The sequence below is a fragment of the Dendronephthya gigantea genome, unplaced genomic scaffold, assembly GCF_004324835.1.
Source record: "Dendronephthya gigantea isolate DGI-Jeju-01 unplaced genomic scaffold, DenGig_1.0 000077F, whole genome shotgun sequence".
In the NCBI taxonomy this organism is placed as follows: Eukaryota; Metazoa; Cnidaria; class Anthozoa; order Malacalcyonacea; family Nephtheidae; genus Dendronephthya; species Dendronephthya gigantea.
Genome location: NW_021163087.1, coordinates 986,029 through 1,000,767, shown reverse-complemented (window position 1 = coordinate 1,000,767; position 14,739 = coordinate 986,029). Strand labels below are relative to the sequence as shown.

The window sequence follows — 14,739 nt, the reverse complement described above, 5'->3', positions numbered from 1 at the left end:
TCAAGACTGACTAATAAACTGGTTTCTGTTATTGTTAAAGTTATGAGTTTGTATTTTCATCAAACTGCGATGGAATTGTGCGTCTTGTTTTTTGGTATTAATTAATGGACTAAATTGTTTCTCTATTTTTTATATCTGAGAAGACAACTGAGGTAATCTTAATCGCCTAACTTGTGCCATTTCTGCTGCAGAAAAAGAAGGGCCGTTTATTACTGAAAGGTATTTGAGAATGGATACCCTTCCTAATGGATTTGGACAAAATTTTTCAGACCTATATAAATGGCTATGTTATAAAAAATATGGATATATAGGCAACTTATTTTGAATGTCACATTGAAATGAATTAACAAAGTTTCACAAAATATCTTTCATTGTTTAGTTCATATCCTCAGCTTAGTAATTGCTTGTGTCTACGACAATAGACCCTTACCTCACAACAGTATCGTTTTAAATTTTGAACTTTAAATTTAGATATGGATTTCAAGTTTTAAAATATCCTTCCTCAACATATGCATGAAAAAGAACTTTTGACAAAAAAGTGTGGAAAGGAGCTATTACTTGAGAACGAGGCTCCCCGCCCTTTCCTGGTAATGTTGAGACGTAATTGTCAAAAGAGTCAATCCTAAACCAAAGCCCAAAGGCAAAGCTTAAAAACTGACGGGGTAAACTCGTAGTACCTCGTAACAATTATTTCGTAGCAATTTGCAAAAAAAAATTATTTTCATCGAGCTCACTGTGGAAACATGAAAAAATGCGTCAGGAATTTTTCAGGGAAACCCCAGCAGGGTTTTACCCTGAACTTTAGCCTTGAGAAATTATGACAAATGATCGATGATTGATACATTTGGCACTCAACATTCGACCTGCCCAAGTGTTCGAATGAGCAGACAGTGCAGTTGAAGGCGAAGGCTTGTCTGGTAATTTTCTTCAAAATTTGAAGCATATTTTGACTATATTTTTTTTACACGTATATTATTTTTATTACGATTTATCTCAAAGTTCCTGGTGCATCGCGCTATGGATGGAGCAACAACTGATGGAGAATCAAAGCCCAAAGCGGTCAAAGCACCTCGTGCGGTATGAATCAATTATAAAGCTTATTTACTAAGTCGTATTGTTTCGATACAATTGCTGTCACTTTGTTTGTGTATTTAGACTCAAGATTTCAAGTGAGCTTTAATATATCTTTTCAAATTATCTTTTGTTAAAATTATAGACAAAAGAGCGGCTTCAGAAGTGTGATTAGATTGTGTTTACGCACTTACAAGTCTTCAGCGTAATTTGCAAACAGCCATTCCAATAAAGAAATTTCCAAACTCAGCCTTTCTACTGACTCCACAATTACATGTTGTACCTTTTTCGAATTCTTTAGTTCAAATTTGAAAGCGTAATACTAAATACTATGCTAAGGTCCCTTTTTCCAATTTCACGCACCTGCGGGTACAGACAGTGTTAACTAAAGGCATTCAAATTAGAACAGAATATCGATTCAAAAGAGGTGACTTGGGGAATGCCCTGTATTGTAATTGTATTGTATTAATTGAAGATTAAGATTTACTATTGCTTCACCTAATTTGGCTCGTTTTTGTTTGCTTCGTACAAATATTTGCATACGGCAAGATTAGACTAGATCGACTCACTCGAGCCTAGAGCACGTGTTTCGGATATTAAAAAATTGATTATTATTGATTTATCGAGGGCCCAACTGCTGTATAGAGCCTGAGCGTAATTTCATCTTTCAAAATGCAGGACAGCGCAATACCAGGCCAACTGTGGTCTGTTAGAGCCCAGAGGGATCAATTTTAGTGTATTAAGACTTTAGTTGGCCAGCCAGGTATTGTATAATTGCTCCTGGCCCTATTATTATAACTATTTCTTGACCCTGTATAGAGGAGGTCATTGTGTAGAGGTTATAACATTTTGGTTTGGACAACATTCAGGACTTTTGTCCTGATGCTTTTAAACTGCACTAAAGGCAGGGCTGTAGCTTGACAGCTTAATTGGGGGTGGGTGTGTATCAGTGTATTCATGTTTAAATACCATAGAAACAATTACGTAAAAAAGAATTCAGTCAGGTATAAGAAAGACAAATATATGAATGCATCCTCCCAATTTAAGCTTCAGGTACAGCCCTGTCTAAAGGAGAGAGGGATATATTGTATAATCATTTTAATGAATACTTTATCATTTTTATACATTCTTCACAAAAGTATATTATGTGTACCTGAATACTACCTGTATCAGTTAGATAACTAAATTCATATGTGATGCTGTTGTTCCTGTCATAACTTAGAAATTAGTAACTAAATTAAAAATTGCACGATCCTTGTTTTTTGGCCTATCCCCACTTCTAATGTAAGGTTGGTCCAATTCCCAAGAGTAAAAAATGAGATCCCAATTTAATACCATGTTGATTGTTGACATGATAAATTAAATGAGTATAATGATAAATGAAATTTGTTTCTTGATCAGTAAAGTCCATTTGTTATCATTTAATGCAATTTGATTTCTAACTCTTTTGAGAAAGTTTTGCCATTGATATCCAGAAATTGTATCTTTACAGATTGGAGACCATTATGTATGGCCGGAATTTGAGAAAGAACTATACTCTGTAAGTTGGAATATTTGTTTAGGCCCTCATTGTGCAGGATAATTCTGTTGACAAGTAATCACTATTCAGACTCTTCTGTCAGACCACCATTAGCAAACTATCACTAAAGAAAAATATTCTTAGTATTCTGCTGTTTGACACTCTTCTTAGTACTTTTTATATGTGTATGTGTGTGTATTTTCCCTGCATTTCCCTTGCTGTTTGTGTTTTAGCCTGCATTTATCCTGTGTGTCCCTGTTTTTTCACACCTGGCTTGTCAACCCCCTTGTTTGCCCCCTTATTTTGCCCTTCATTGTCTGTCCCTAATCACCAACTTATCCTGTATGTTCCCTACTGTTTGTCGTGTATTGCTTACAGCATAACAATGCTGTATTACTCGCCTATTATCATTCCTGTCCCTGGATAACCATGTCAGATTATGATGTTTTGTTAAAATTCACAGATTTGTCCACAAAGAAAATGTACTCTTCAAAGTAATGGACAAAATAAAGTAAGCTTTGTAATTTATAATTTCTTTTCTGAAACTCTAAAACTTTAATCAGTTATTTTCTGGGCCTGGGCTGGAAGAAGATTTAGAGCAGAATAATAATAGTTAATACATCTCTGATTTGTAATCACATTATGCATTACATCATTGGTGCATTTTTATTCAAAAATATTCTGCCTAAACCCTGATCCAGCATTGTTGCATGCACGGTGATACGTGTTTTCCAATTTTTTCTCCCTCGCACGACAAGACCCGCCTGCATAGAGTTTAGTAAATAGCTCAACTCTTTGAAAAACGACATACATAGTCATAGGTCTCAAACACAGAAGCAACAATTAGATTTGTAGTACTACCCACGTCGGTAAAGATATTAGCTTATAAAAGTTGCGAAACGACAATACAGTACCTTCCGTAATTAAATTTGATGTTCTTTTCGCTTTATTGTAAGTAACTAGTGATCTTCGTATTTTTTATAGAATATGTCCGAAAACTTTTTGATGCGCAAACAACTCACTCAAAATAGTCGTAAGAGGTTTGTTTAAACCAAGTTTAGGTAGACGAGGTAGTAGATGCAATTTTGATCGTTAACTAACAATAAAGCCAAGTTTCTCGTAATTCACGATTCTCGTAATTCATCGGCGATAGTCTACGACCTATTATTGTCGGTGATCAATGAAGTATATCAACCTCGTACCCAGGGTCTTTTCTGTGATTGTGAAGGTTGTGAAGGTTTACGAGGTTGTGAAGTATATAAGTTTTCTTCGATAGACAAATGATTTTATGCATCAATGACTGAAGACCCATCGTTTCAACATTTCATCTCGCATTTCTATTGTAATATAAGCTATTGCAATTACAAAAGTATATGAATATATTTATCCACGTCTCCACCCCCCCCCCAATTATCGTTCTAGTTACGCCACTGGGGGAGAGGTCAAAAAGTAAAAAGCCAAACACCTGAAAAGAATGCTTCTTACAGTATCTAAGTTAAAGTACAAGTTAATTTTTCTCCTAAGTGGAAAGGCTGACCTCTAGTTTCTACTCTTTTTTGTTTTTTACCTTTAAGAAAGGATAAAAGAGTCCAACAGGACACAATTTCCTCGAATTTCAGTGAATATAAACCTGGCGAAAAGGGAAAAAAATCCAAACAAACCAGACGTGTTGTTCAGTCGGACGATAATACACCAACATTAAACAATAAGGATACTCCAGTTACAGAACCAGGGCCAAAGGTCAGTAGTTATACGTCTTCCATTTTGCAGTTTTGACGCATTCACCAACAAATATTTCGCCCAAAGACGGAGTTAAACATAGCTGAATAAAAACCAAGACGAAGTCGAGCCTTTTATCCACAATATTCACGTGATGCAAACGATTGTTTTACTGAGTGTAATTATAAAGGGGGTTGGAACTAAGGAATGAGAGTTAAAATATATTATCGGAGAAAGTATTAAACTGTGGATAAGTTTGCGCTGGTGTTTCAAAGTAATACATTCAGTACAACAACGCTTGAAACAAAGTGAAAATAGCCGAAATTAACCAAAAGGAACATTTGTAGACGAGACTTAGGACGATTTGAACAGTTGAACCTGTTTTGCAGTCTGGGGCCCACACACTGGAGCCAATTCGCTAACGCGACGCGAATTTTTCATTTTCAAAAGCAAATAGATTCAAATCCCAAAGAAAATTTTGAGAGATATGAGAGATACCAAACCAGTCTAAATGTACTATCATTCAGTAATTATACCAAGAGTATCACAGCATTGTCAAAATTAGCAAATTTTAAAAACTGAAAAATTCGTGATATTCGCGTCGCGTTGGCAAATCGCGTCCAGTGTATCTCTTTCACCGAGCCTACGATTTTCCCTGGAGAGGGAACAAAGGCTCTGCCGATAATCCAAATCGGTTTATTTTATTACAACGTCCCAACTGCGTGAACGACCAATCAGAATAATTTCTGATTTTGATTATCCCACAGCTTTGTTTCGGGGAACTCGAGACATATTTCATACTTCTAGAATTTTTGCGAGACTTCTGTTAGAAGACAGTTAGAATTTGACCAATCAACATTAAAAGAGTCGTCCTTGGATGATACCAACAGCATCCTGAAGCGCACTTGCGAAGGTTGTATTTTTTATTAGTGTTATAGAGAAAAAAAGAGCGCCGTAGCAGTGCGCGTTTATTTTTAATCTATGTAAAATAGTATCGTGATAATAAAGAGAGCCTTGTAAAGAAACTGTTTTGCCGCGGTGAAATGATTGCACATTAGATCAAAGATGAAAACTTGCCAAAGCGTACTTAACTACCTCAGTTTTCATGTAGTCGTAATGCAATTATGGATTTCCCAAAAAAGTGCTCTGATTTTACTGGTAATAGCTTCTAAACGAGTGAAGCGATCATTCTGGACTAAATTTTAGTTGACGTAGAGACAGATCGTGAACTAAGATCAGGGATGATTTTCTAGACTGAAATACCCGGTTCAATTCTGTAACCAATAGTCCAGATTGCCCCATGTGATCGTTCTTGAGTTGATAAAATGATTTTGAATGTATTTATTGTATTTGAATATAAAAATACCTCAAAATATCAAAAGTTCGCAATAAATTGCAATTAAAGTGCTGAATTTGAATGATATATTTTTCTTGTACTAACTGAACAGACAACCTGGACAGTGTAAATAATACAACCGTTTTGATGGATTCTAAAAGACAAAAGTTAGAAATGAATGGTAATAAAAACGAGTTGAGCGTCACTAAAGAGAGTTTAAAGGTAATTTGTACTGACAAGTGCGATATTTACAAACAATGATAGAATCACCTTTGCTATTCATAAAATATTGTAGGCGCAGTTTCCACCAGGACAGTTGATTTGGGGAAAGTTGAAGGGTTTTGATTGGTGGCCTGGCATGGTTGTTGAACTGAAAAATCTGACACAAACCGATAATCAAATTAATGATGTCTGGGTTAAATGGTATGGAGACAATAAATTTTCAAAGGTAAAGATATTTTCATCATTTCTGTTTTTTATGAAAGAAATCTAAAACGCCTTGGCTCTCTGTATAGCTCTCTTTTCTTTCTAAAGCTTCTCAAGAATGAAATTGTATTATTTCGTCACTTTCGATCGAAATTTTCACCTTCAAAATGGAAAGGAGTTTACAAGAAAGCAGTTGTGTCAGCATTAGAGGTAAAAGAAAAACATTTCGATTCCAATGCACCGTTTATTTAGCCATTGAATTAATATGCCTGCATTTACCCGTATATAAATAACAGGTTGCAGCCTCACGAAGTAACAATTTGTTAAAATCAGAAGACAGTAATAACCCTAACAAGGATGACCGAGCGAAATTACTATTGGACTGGGGACTAGATGATTTTAAACCTTGCGGACCTGAAGTGTTTGAAAAGGCTGTGCAAAGTTTGTATTTTTTCCGCGTTAGTCAGGAAAATTTTGTTAAAATTGTGTCAAGTAACAATAGGAGACACATGCGTAACGAGTTGCGAAGTTACGTTGCAACCCAGAATTTCTGTAGCAAACTTAGAAATACAGTTTCAATAAATTTTCCCTCATTTTCATGGAAAGCTGATAATGGGGGGGTGTATATGAGCCTATATTTTTCTTAATGAAAGTAATGTTTTAACAATTCCTTCTTCAAAAGATATGCAAGAGTTGTCAGTCTATCCCAACATGGTGGATCTTGAGGGGGCCTGGAACCGACGCGAAGGAAAGGACAGATTCGGCCAACCAATTAGAACCCCTGCTTTGGCAGAAGATGTAAAATGTAATTTTTACTGTTGTATCAAGATTGCTTTTTTATATCATTCTCCGCTATACTCTATTTTAGGGATAGATGATTACTATCATAACTCAGCTCTAATTATTATTTATTGACGGTTGACCTCGAGCCACACTTGAGTGAGCTTATCGAACATATACATTATAATTTTTGGGGCGATTTGTATTACCAAAGGCGTATTTCAGGCGTTTGTATTACCAAGCTGTACATATTATAGAGAGCTTTCATCTATTAGAAAACTATCATTATTAGAAATTTCTTTGTATTAGATAACTTTTCTCATTATAGGCTCTCGTTTTTATTAGACTAGAGAGCTTTTTTCTAAGAATTTGTCGTTACTAAATGCTGTCTTTATTTGAAAATTATCCTGTCAACAGTTTGAGAATCATCCTAGGCTGTTATGGACCACTAATTACTTTTTGTTCTCTCCAACCAGCCGTTTTTGACCAAGCTGTGTCAGGCATAATTAGTATTGAAGGTAATTCAGATATTTTTGTTAATGCGAAAAACGGAACTTAGTGACTTAGAACGGACTGCTATAATCAACTTGGATTGTGCGTTGTAGATATTTGTCTTGGTTGTGGAGATATACAAATCAGTGTTCGTCATCCATTATTTCATGGCTCACTTTGTGAGGAGTGCAAGGTATGAAGAAGTCTGAAAAATCTGAGAAAAGAACAATTAAGGTCTTGGGCAGAATACCCCGTAATGAAAACCAGATGAATGGATAACGTTCGGCATGTGTGTAATTATAAATTAAATTCTATCCACACACACACCTAATTATTACTGTACGTTTAATGATAGGAAACCTTTCTAGAGTGTGTTTACTTATTTGACGAAGACGGATATCAGGTAATATTTCTCAGTAAACCATTCCCGTATAAGTCTGGTGTAAAGCCGTTGAAAGCGTACTTTATGTTATAAATTTCTCGATTATAAAAACCCAACCTTGTTCACATTATTCTTGTCTAGATGTATTGTACAATATGTGGAGATGGTAAAGAGGTGTTCATGTGTGAATCTACGGGATGTTTCCGGTATGTTCTGTTATAAATCAAGTTATTTTCTCATATACATGCATGTACATAATAATTTTAATATTAAAAGCAATATATATAGATAGATTTTCGTTAAACGACGATACATGTAGTTATATTCCTGTCAGTACCATTTGGACAAAAAAGGGGAAAAAATGACAAACGTTTCCTAATATTAGGTCATATTGTGCTGTTTGTTTGGAATTGATGTGCGGAGCTGGTACCGTAGATAAGGTTTGTTTGCATGTTGATTGCCAAATGAAAAGTAATGATCTGTGCATCGTTACAAATGTATGAAAGTAATGATCTGCCTCGGTCATCGTAAAATAATTGTAATGATCTCATTGATCTACCTCAGTCATCGTAAAATAATTAAAACGTTATCAGAAAAATATTTGATGTAAGAAGCAAAGTTCTTTTTTACGATCAACATGACAAATTCGTAGAACTAGGAACGAAAATGTTTCTTTTTGTTTAGATTTCGTCGTCAGAGAAGTGGTGTTGTATCATGTGTTTAGATAACAAAATAGGACTTCTTCAGAAGAGAGAGGATTGGCAAGAACAACTGAGAGAACTTTTTGCATCGGATAAAGAACAAGAATATGTGAGTAGTTGAGAAGATTTAGTCAATAGGACGCTCTATAAAGTGCATTGCAGAAGTGTGCTGTATAATAGTAATAATAGTAGTTTTAGCGGTAAAATATTCATCAGTCGATCTGAGGACCAAAATCATCCAAACAGAAGCGATTTTACTGGATTATCATTTCCTTTATTTCGTATTATAGCTTCGGCACTTAGAAATGCTGAGTAATTTACAATAATTATACTTTTAGTTGATTGAACGCGAACAAATTACTCCTGCATGGTGAATGATAACTCAGTTTTGTTGCCGGACGCCTAATGACACCACGATTTTACATTAGCTGGGTGTAAGCAGTAGATTGGAGTGAAGTAAATTTTATTGTGCAGTAAAGATAAACTACGATTTGTGCAAACGTCAGTTTGTCTTCTTTGGGGATAAACTGCGTTTCAGGGTCCAGTAGGGATAAACTGTTAATTGTGATTTTTTTTCTTCAGTCCATTCCAAGAATCTGTGCTCCGATTCCACCCGAAAAACGTCAAAAACTTCGTGTTTTATCATTGTTTGATGGTATTGCAACAGGTGAGTACCGCCATATTTTTTCTCCAAGGATTGTTTTGAAGTTTATGAAAATGTTACGTGCACCAAATCGGATAGAATTGAATACCAATCAGTTGGCTCAATAGCTCAATTCATCTAGATCCCGAAGGATGCGATTTCAGATCACGCGCTCTAGATATTATCAGCGCCATTGCTACATAACTTTATAATGTATGAACTGGTGGTAACAACATTCCAGATTATATCATGCCAATTGATTCATTTTAGTAATGGGTTGTTTTGTCTGCAGTATAGACAATGTAAAAATGGCGTGGCGTGCTTCTACGTCGTATTTTTTATCCGATCAATTCACTTAATATTATTTTTTATTGAAGTACTGCTAATCACTCTTGGCTATATTGAACTCACCATGCAAGTGTAGCTAAATACCTCATTCCTGCTTAGCTTAACGGACTTTCGTGGAGGTTAGTTGATATTCCGTGCTCATTTCTAGGTTTGCTAGCGCTGAAGGAATTGGGACTAGATGTTCACGTGTATTTTGCTGCCGAGATTGACGAGAATGCAACACGAGTAAGTCAGCCTTTTAAATTTTGTAAATAGTTATAAATTAATAGAGCTTCAAGGCCCTTAGGTATATTTGGTGTGGGGGCCCTATAGCTGTTTGTCATGTTTTCACTTTAAAAATAATTTGAGAGCTGAAGCTTGTAAATTTACATTAGTGTATTACTTCATTAGTTATAGAAGTAATAGAACATGGATAATAGAATAGAGAATTCAGCCATGGTCGATGGATACTTTATTATTTAATCTACCATCATTACTGCTGCATTTTCCTTTGTAATCAACCTCATACCCTAGGCCTATCTTTGGCATAACAATTTGTTCAGTTTTAACCTGACTTTTTTATGCGATACACAGACACGCCGTTTTTTTTAAGAATCGTGGCGATAGACGGCAATCAATGGGGGACCTCAGGGGCCCCCAACGGTCGGGGCCCCTTAGTTCTTGTCCTAACCCTACCTTATGTCCATTACGCCACTGGCTTCAATACAAGAAGGACAAAAATCGTATACATCAGCTTTTTCTTAGTGCAATTATGTATACGTTGGTTTCATAGTCGTGCCATGCAGTTTTCCTATCATTCTATGAAGTGATGCCATTTAAAAGTTGAAAGAGTCTGTCGATAATTAATGATAGTTGATTGATTTTGTCTTGCAGGTTGTGAAAGTTCAACATGGTGAAGATGATATTGTAAAGTTTATTGGTGATGTTGAGCTAATCACTGCAGATCAGGTGCTGTTAAAAAAGAAAGAAATCCTGTGCAATTCCATCAATTCACTTTTATTGCTGCGTGGCCACCACTTTGGACATGCACGAAAAATATTTGCAATGCCTAGAAGTGCCATGGTTTTTTTTTATGAAATTGAAGCATCTTTTCAAAAATGCTGCAACATTTTGTCACATCAGGATATTTTGTTTATTTTGTTTATTATTATTTTTGTTTCAGATCGAAATGTGGGGCCCATTTGATTTAGTCATAGGAGCAAGTCCATGTAATGATCTATCTATTGCAAACCCAGCCCGTCAAGGAATTTTTGGTAAGTCCCAGTTATCCTTTCAAAACTTACTTCCATGCAAAAAAGTCGACCGACCGTATTAATTACCATGATTTATATTTTAATTCCCGGCAGAAGGAAGTGGTCGCTTGTTTTTTGAATTCTTTCGTCTGTTGATGTATGCAAAGCCCCATCCTGGTGACTCTAGACCTTTCTTCTGGTTGTTTGAAAATGTTGTGAGCATGCGCGCTGTCGACAAAAGAACTATTTCAAGATTTCTTCAGGTACGCGAAGTGGTCAAATACTTTTAAGATTCATCATTAATATAATAGAGTTCAATCCTCTGAGAATACGTATACGTAAGGTGACTGTTATAATCAACTTACGTCTATACTTGTCAATATAACAACGATGTTGCTTAAATAAGGTGTTTATTTCTCTCTACGCCTTATATTTTGGTACTCCACTGCTTTCTCGTATTCCGAAACGAATTGTTCTTGTGTTATTTTTTCTCGTGTAAAACAATTGTTTCAGACTAATTAGAGACTGCATATTGTATTTTTAGTTATAAAAATTACGTTTAAGGTGGCTCGATACAATTTTTCGAAATTTTTAGATGCACTTTTTAAACAAGGATATTAAGCCCCTAAATATTTCACTATAAGGCTAAAAGTTAATATACTTTGCAGGAAACATATCTAGAGCGGAAATATTCTCAGAACTTTTGCCTGGCACCCGTTACCATGGCAACAAAGACGTTTCAAAATAGCCACCAAACATGGTTTAATCGTGTTTATATCACAAACGAGTTCGGTGACCCCCAATTTTTTTTTCATTAAACGTTTACGCCATAAATGCTTTATTTATAAAAAAGTTTTAAAAAAATTCTAACATGGGGAGTTTTTTCTATATACAAAAACGTTATTTTTGGTTAATAAAAAAATTCCCCCATGTTAGAATTTTTTTAAAACTTTTTCATAGACTAATAATCTTTAGCGTAAACGTTTAATGAAAAAAAAATGGGGGTCACCGAGCTCGTTTGTGATATAAATACGATAAAACCTTGTTTGGCGGCCATTTTGAAACGTCTCTGTTTCCATGGTAACGGGTGCCCGGCAAAGGTTCTGAGAATTTTTCCGTTCTATATATGTTTCCTGCAAAGTATATTAACTTTTAGCCTTATAGTGAAATATTTAGGTGCTTTATAATATCCCTGTTTAAAATGAGCCAAAAAAAAATTCGAGAAACTGTATCGAGCCACCTTAAGTGTATTTTAACTTTGATTTTTTGTGTTCAGTGTAACCCTGTGGTCGTTGATGCAAAAGACATCTCACCAGCCCGTAGAGCCCGATATTTCTGGGGAAATCTTCCCGGAATGAACAGGTCAGTTCCATTGTCAGAATACTGGAAGCTTCCCGAGCTCACCTCGGTACGCTCGGTATAAGTTCGGGAAACTTCCAGCCTCTCTCGGTGCGTAAATCCCGGACTCACCCCCCTGCAAGTATGTTTATTATAAAACCGAATTATTTCTGTAACTTTTAGACCAACCATTCCTGTGGCTGGTGATAAACTATCATTACAGTCTTGTTTGGAGCCACATTGTGGACGCAAAGCTCGTGTAAGTATTTGCCCTTTGGATGGACACGAAAAATAGCAGTAATGAACTTTTAAAATTGATATTCGCGACCATATAAATACACTATATGTATATATGTATGTATACATAAATCGTAAATTATGCAAATATAGTTTTTTCGAATTATATTCTAGTCGTAAAATAGCGTAGTTCCAGTGAAGTTATTACGTTTAATAAGTAAATAAATTTAAACTTTATATTAGTTTACGAAAATCCAGACAGTGACAACAAAAGCGAACTCCATCAAACAAACTAAAGAAGGTATTTTACCTGTGGAAGTATTCGATAGTGACGTCACTGAGGATTTATTATGGTGTACTGAAATGGAAAGGTACAAGTCACGATACTACTATAATTAATTTATGTTTATTCTGACTAGTGGAGCTCTTGGTCTTGTGAGAACATGCACTAACGCTCCTGATTGTCCTTTGACCGCAGTATTATAATTATTCACACATACGCACTAGCTGTTGTGACTACTCACCTGTGGCTATATCAATGAAGCAATCTCAATTTCTCAACAGATTGTTTGGTTTCCCTGCTCATTATACAGATGTTGGTAATATGGGAAAGAATCAGCGACAGAAACTTTTAGGAAAATCGTGGAGTGTTCCAGTGATAAGACATCTTTTAGCTCCGCTAAGAGAGTACTTTAGTTCCAAGTCAAGCACGGAGAATTCAAGTAAAAAGTAATTTTTTCGGAATTAAAAGTACCACTGAACGCTACCTTGGTAAGGCTAGCCTGCATGGCAGGCTGTTCCTAAATTCGGGCAAGGCCTGCTTTCCACTTTCACGCTTTCTCATACGCACGTACCCGCATAGCCTGCTCGAAGCCTCAATTAGGGGGCCAAAAAGTAATTAGGGGGTAGTCGGTCTGTGTCTAAATTCTTATATATGTCATCTTTGAAAAATCTGGCCGAACAAATCGAAAAAACTTATGCATATCTTAGTCCATATGTTTTAAATAATAAAAATTTTGAAGCCCTTGAAAATTTCCGTGCGTAAGAAAATCGCGCCAGTGGAAAGCAGCCCTGAGTCGTAACGGTCGTAGAGAACATCTGACTTATCATTTGTCTCAAATGACGTAATTGTTCACAAGGTACCGCTTGAAACCTGCCATTTTTGATCGTTCATACATGAAACAGAAATAATTCTGTTGGGCCCCATTCCGCGGTGCAAATGAATCAAAACTTCCATGAAAGAAACATGGTGATTTCATCATCGTTCTGTCAGTTATACTTTTAGTTTACACGTTAAAAATCTTTTATATTTTATAGTGTTTAGGTTTTGTAGCTGTCTTTGGGTTTTGTCCAATATTTGGTTTACATCGAATTTATTGATTGTAAATATTTATATTTTCGAACAGGCTTTCAAAAGTTTCTTTAATGCCAAAATAAGTGTTTCTTATTGGTATTATGTGTATATTATTGGTATTCTTTTCAAAGTATAATTTTAATAAGTTTAATTTGGTAAAAATGACCTCATGCAAATATTTCAGTTATAGTTATTAGTTAATATAAGCGGCGATTGAAAGGTATTTTGTTATGAATATTTTATAAACCGAAGTGTGTGGTTTTACTATTGCAGTGATATACATTATGTGCAGATGGCAAATCAGATACGAAATTTGCACACATGGGCTGGGATCTGGTCGTCTTGATGAATTCACAGCGATGTCGACCCAGTATTGAGCTCAGCTCAGTCGGCTTTTGATTGATTTAATTCGCGCCATTGCGTCCCGCTGGTCAATAGGTCTGTTTACTCACGGTGTGTATAATATTTGAATTTAACTGCATTTCTCACTTGATCATGTACAATATTGTTTGATATATATAATTATGCAAGATTTCGCATTTGTATAAACGTGTATATGAAAATTCTCTTGAGGGTTCTTTCGTGGCAAGAAAATTTGTGGTGCATGTAGGATTTCGTTATATTTACTAAAATTATTCAAATAGTTTGAATTGAAAAAATACTTAAAATGCTAAGGAGATTGAAAATACTAAAAAGTTAGGAATGTTACATGCATAGAGCATGCGCATTTCCAAGTAATACGAGCGCCTCCAAAATGATCGCAGGGCTTGAATGCCACTAATTTATGCCGCCTACATAACAACTATGTTAATTTGGCGGAATTTAAAAACAATTCCACGTATTTGCTTTGGGTTCGCTTTATGCTCGCTCTTTCTTAAATTAAAATGACTATAAATGACAATGACCAAATCTTCGTGGTCTAGTTGGTGAGATGGGAAGCATCCACATCATATTATTCATTCGCTTTTTTAAAACTCTCATGCAGGTTTAGCATATAGTAACATGAAGCTAAATGCATGCTATTAGACTTAAAATTATGAAATAGACCAAAGTAAAACAGCCAAGCAATTTAGTTCATCATCTCGAAGAGACGCGAAACACCTGCCGTTAATGGCATAGCCCGTTATAGACTGGATCCGATTATAAACGTCATCGAAACTC

At 35.6% G+C, this 14,739-nt stretch overlaps 1 protein-coding gene across 1 annotated transcript; it reads left to right on the top strand.

Moving 5' to 3' along the window:
* The first annotated feature begins 856 nt into the window (after nt 1-856).
* On the top strand, nt 857-13,180 carry LOC114532048 (DNA (cytosine-5)-methyltransferase 3A-like). Its single transcript, XM_028553638.1, has 27 exons — nt 857-917; nt 1,000-1,077; nt 2,564-2,611; nt 3,054-3,101; nt 3,575-3,630; nt 4,165-4,330; nt 5,117-5,222; nt 5,758-5,867; nt 5,941-6,093; nt 6,180-6,281; nt 6,368-6,512; nt 6,754-6,876; nt 7,328-7,369; nt 7,457-7,536; nt 7,699-7,746; nt 7,867-7,931; nt 8,111-8,165; nt 8,410-8,535; nt 9,009-9,093; nt 9,566-9,642; nt 10,291-10,365; nt 10,580-10,670; nt 10,764-10,912; nt 11,926-12,011; nt 12,171-12,246; nt 12,468-12,595; nt 12,789-13,180. The coding sequence occupies exons 2-27, from the start codon at nt 1,018-1,020 to the stop codon at nt 12,955-12,957; spliced, it is 2,469 nt and encodes an 822-aa protein (XP_028409439.1). The 5' UTR covers nt 857-917; nt 1,000-1,017; the 3' UTR covers nt 12,958-13,180.
* The last annotated feature ends 1,559 nt before the right edge of the window (nt 13,181-14,739 follow it).

Bases quoted from the DNA above. Each gene is read 5' to 3' on its own strand.
- LOC114532048 (XM_028553638.1), top strand. From the start codon at position 1,018: ATGGATGGAGCAACAACTGATGGAGAATCAAAGCCCAAAGCGGTCAAA. The intron at 1,078-2,563 runs GTATGAATCAAT...GTATCTTTACAG, and splicing joins CGGTCAAAGCACCTCGTGCG to ATTGGAGACCATTATGTATG. The intron at 6,282-6,367 runs GTAAAAGAAAAA...TATAAATAACAG, and splicing joins CAGTTGTGTCAGCATTAGAG to GTTGCAGCCTCACGAAGTAA.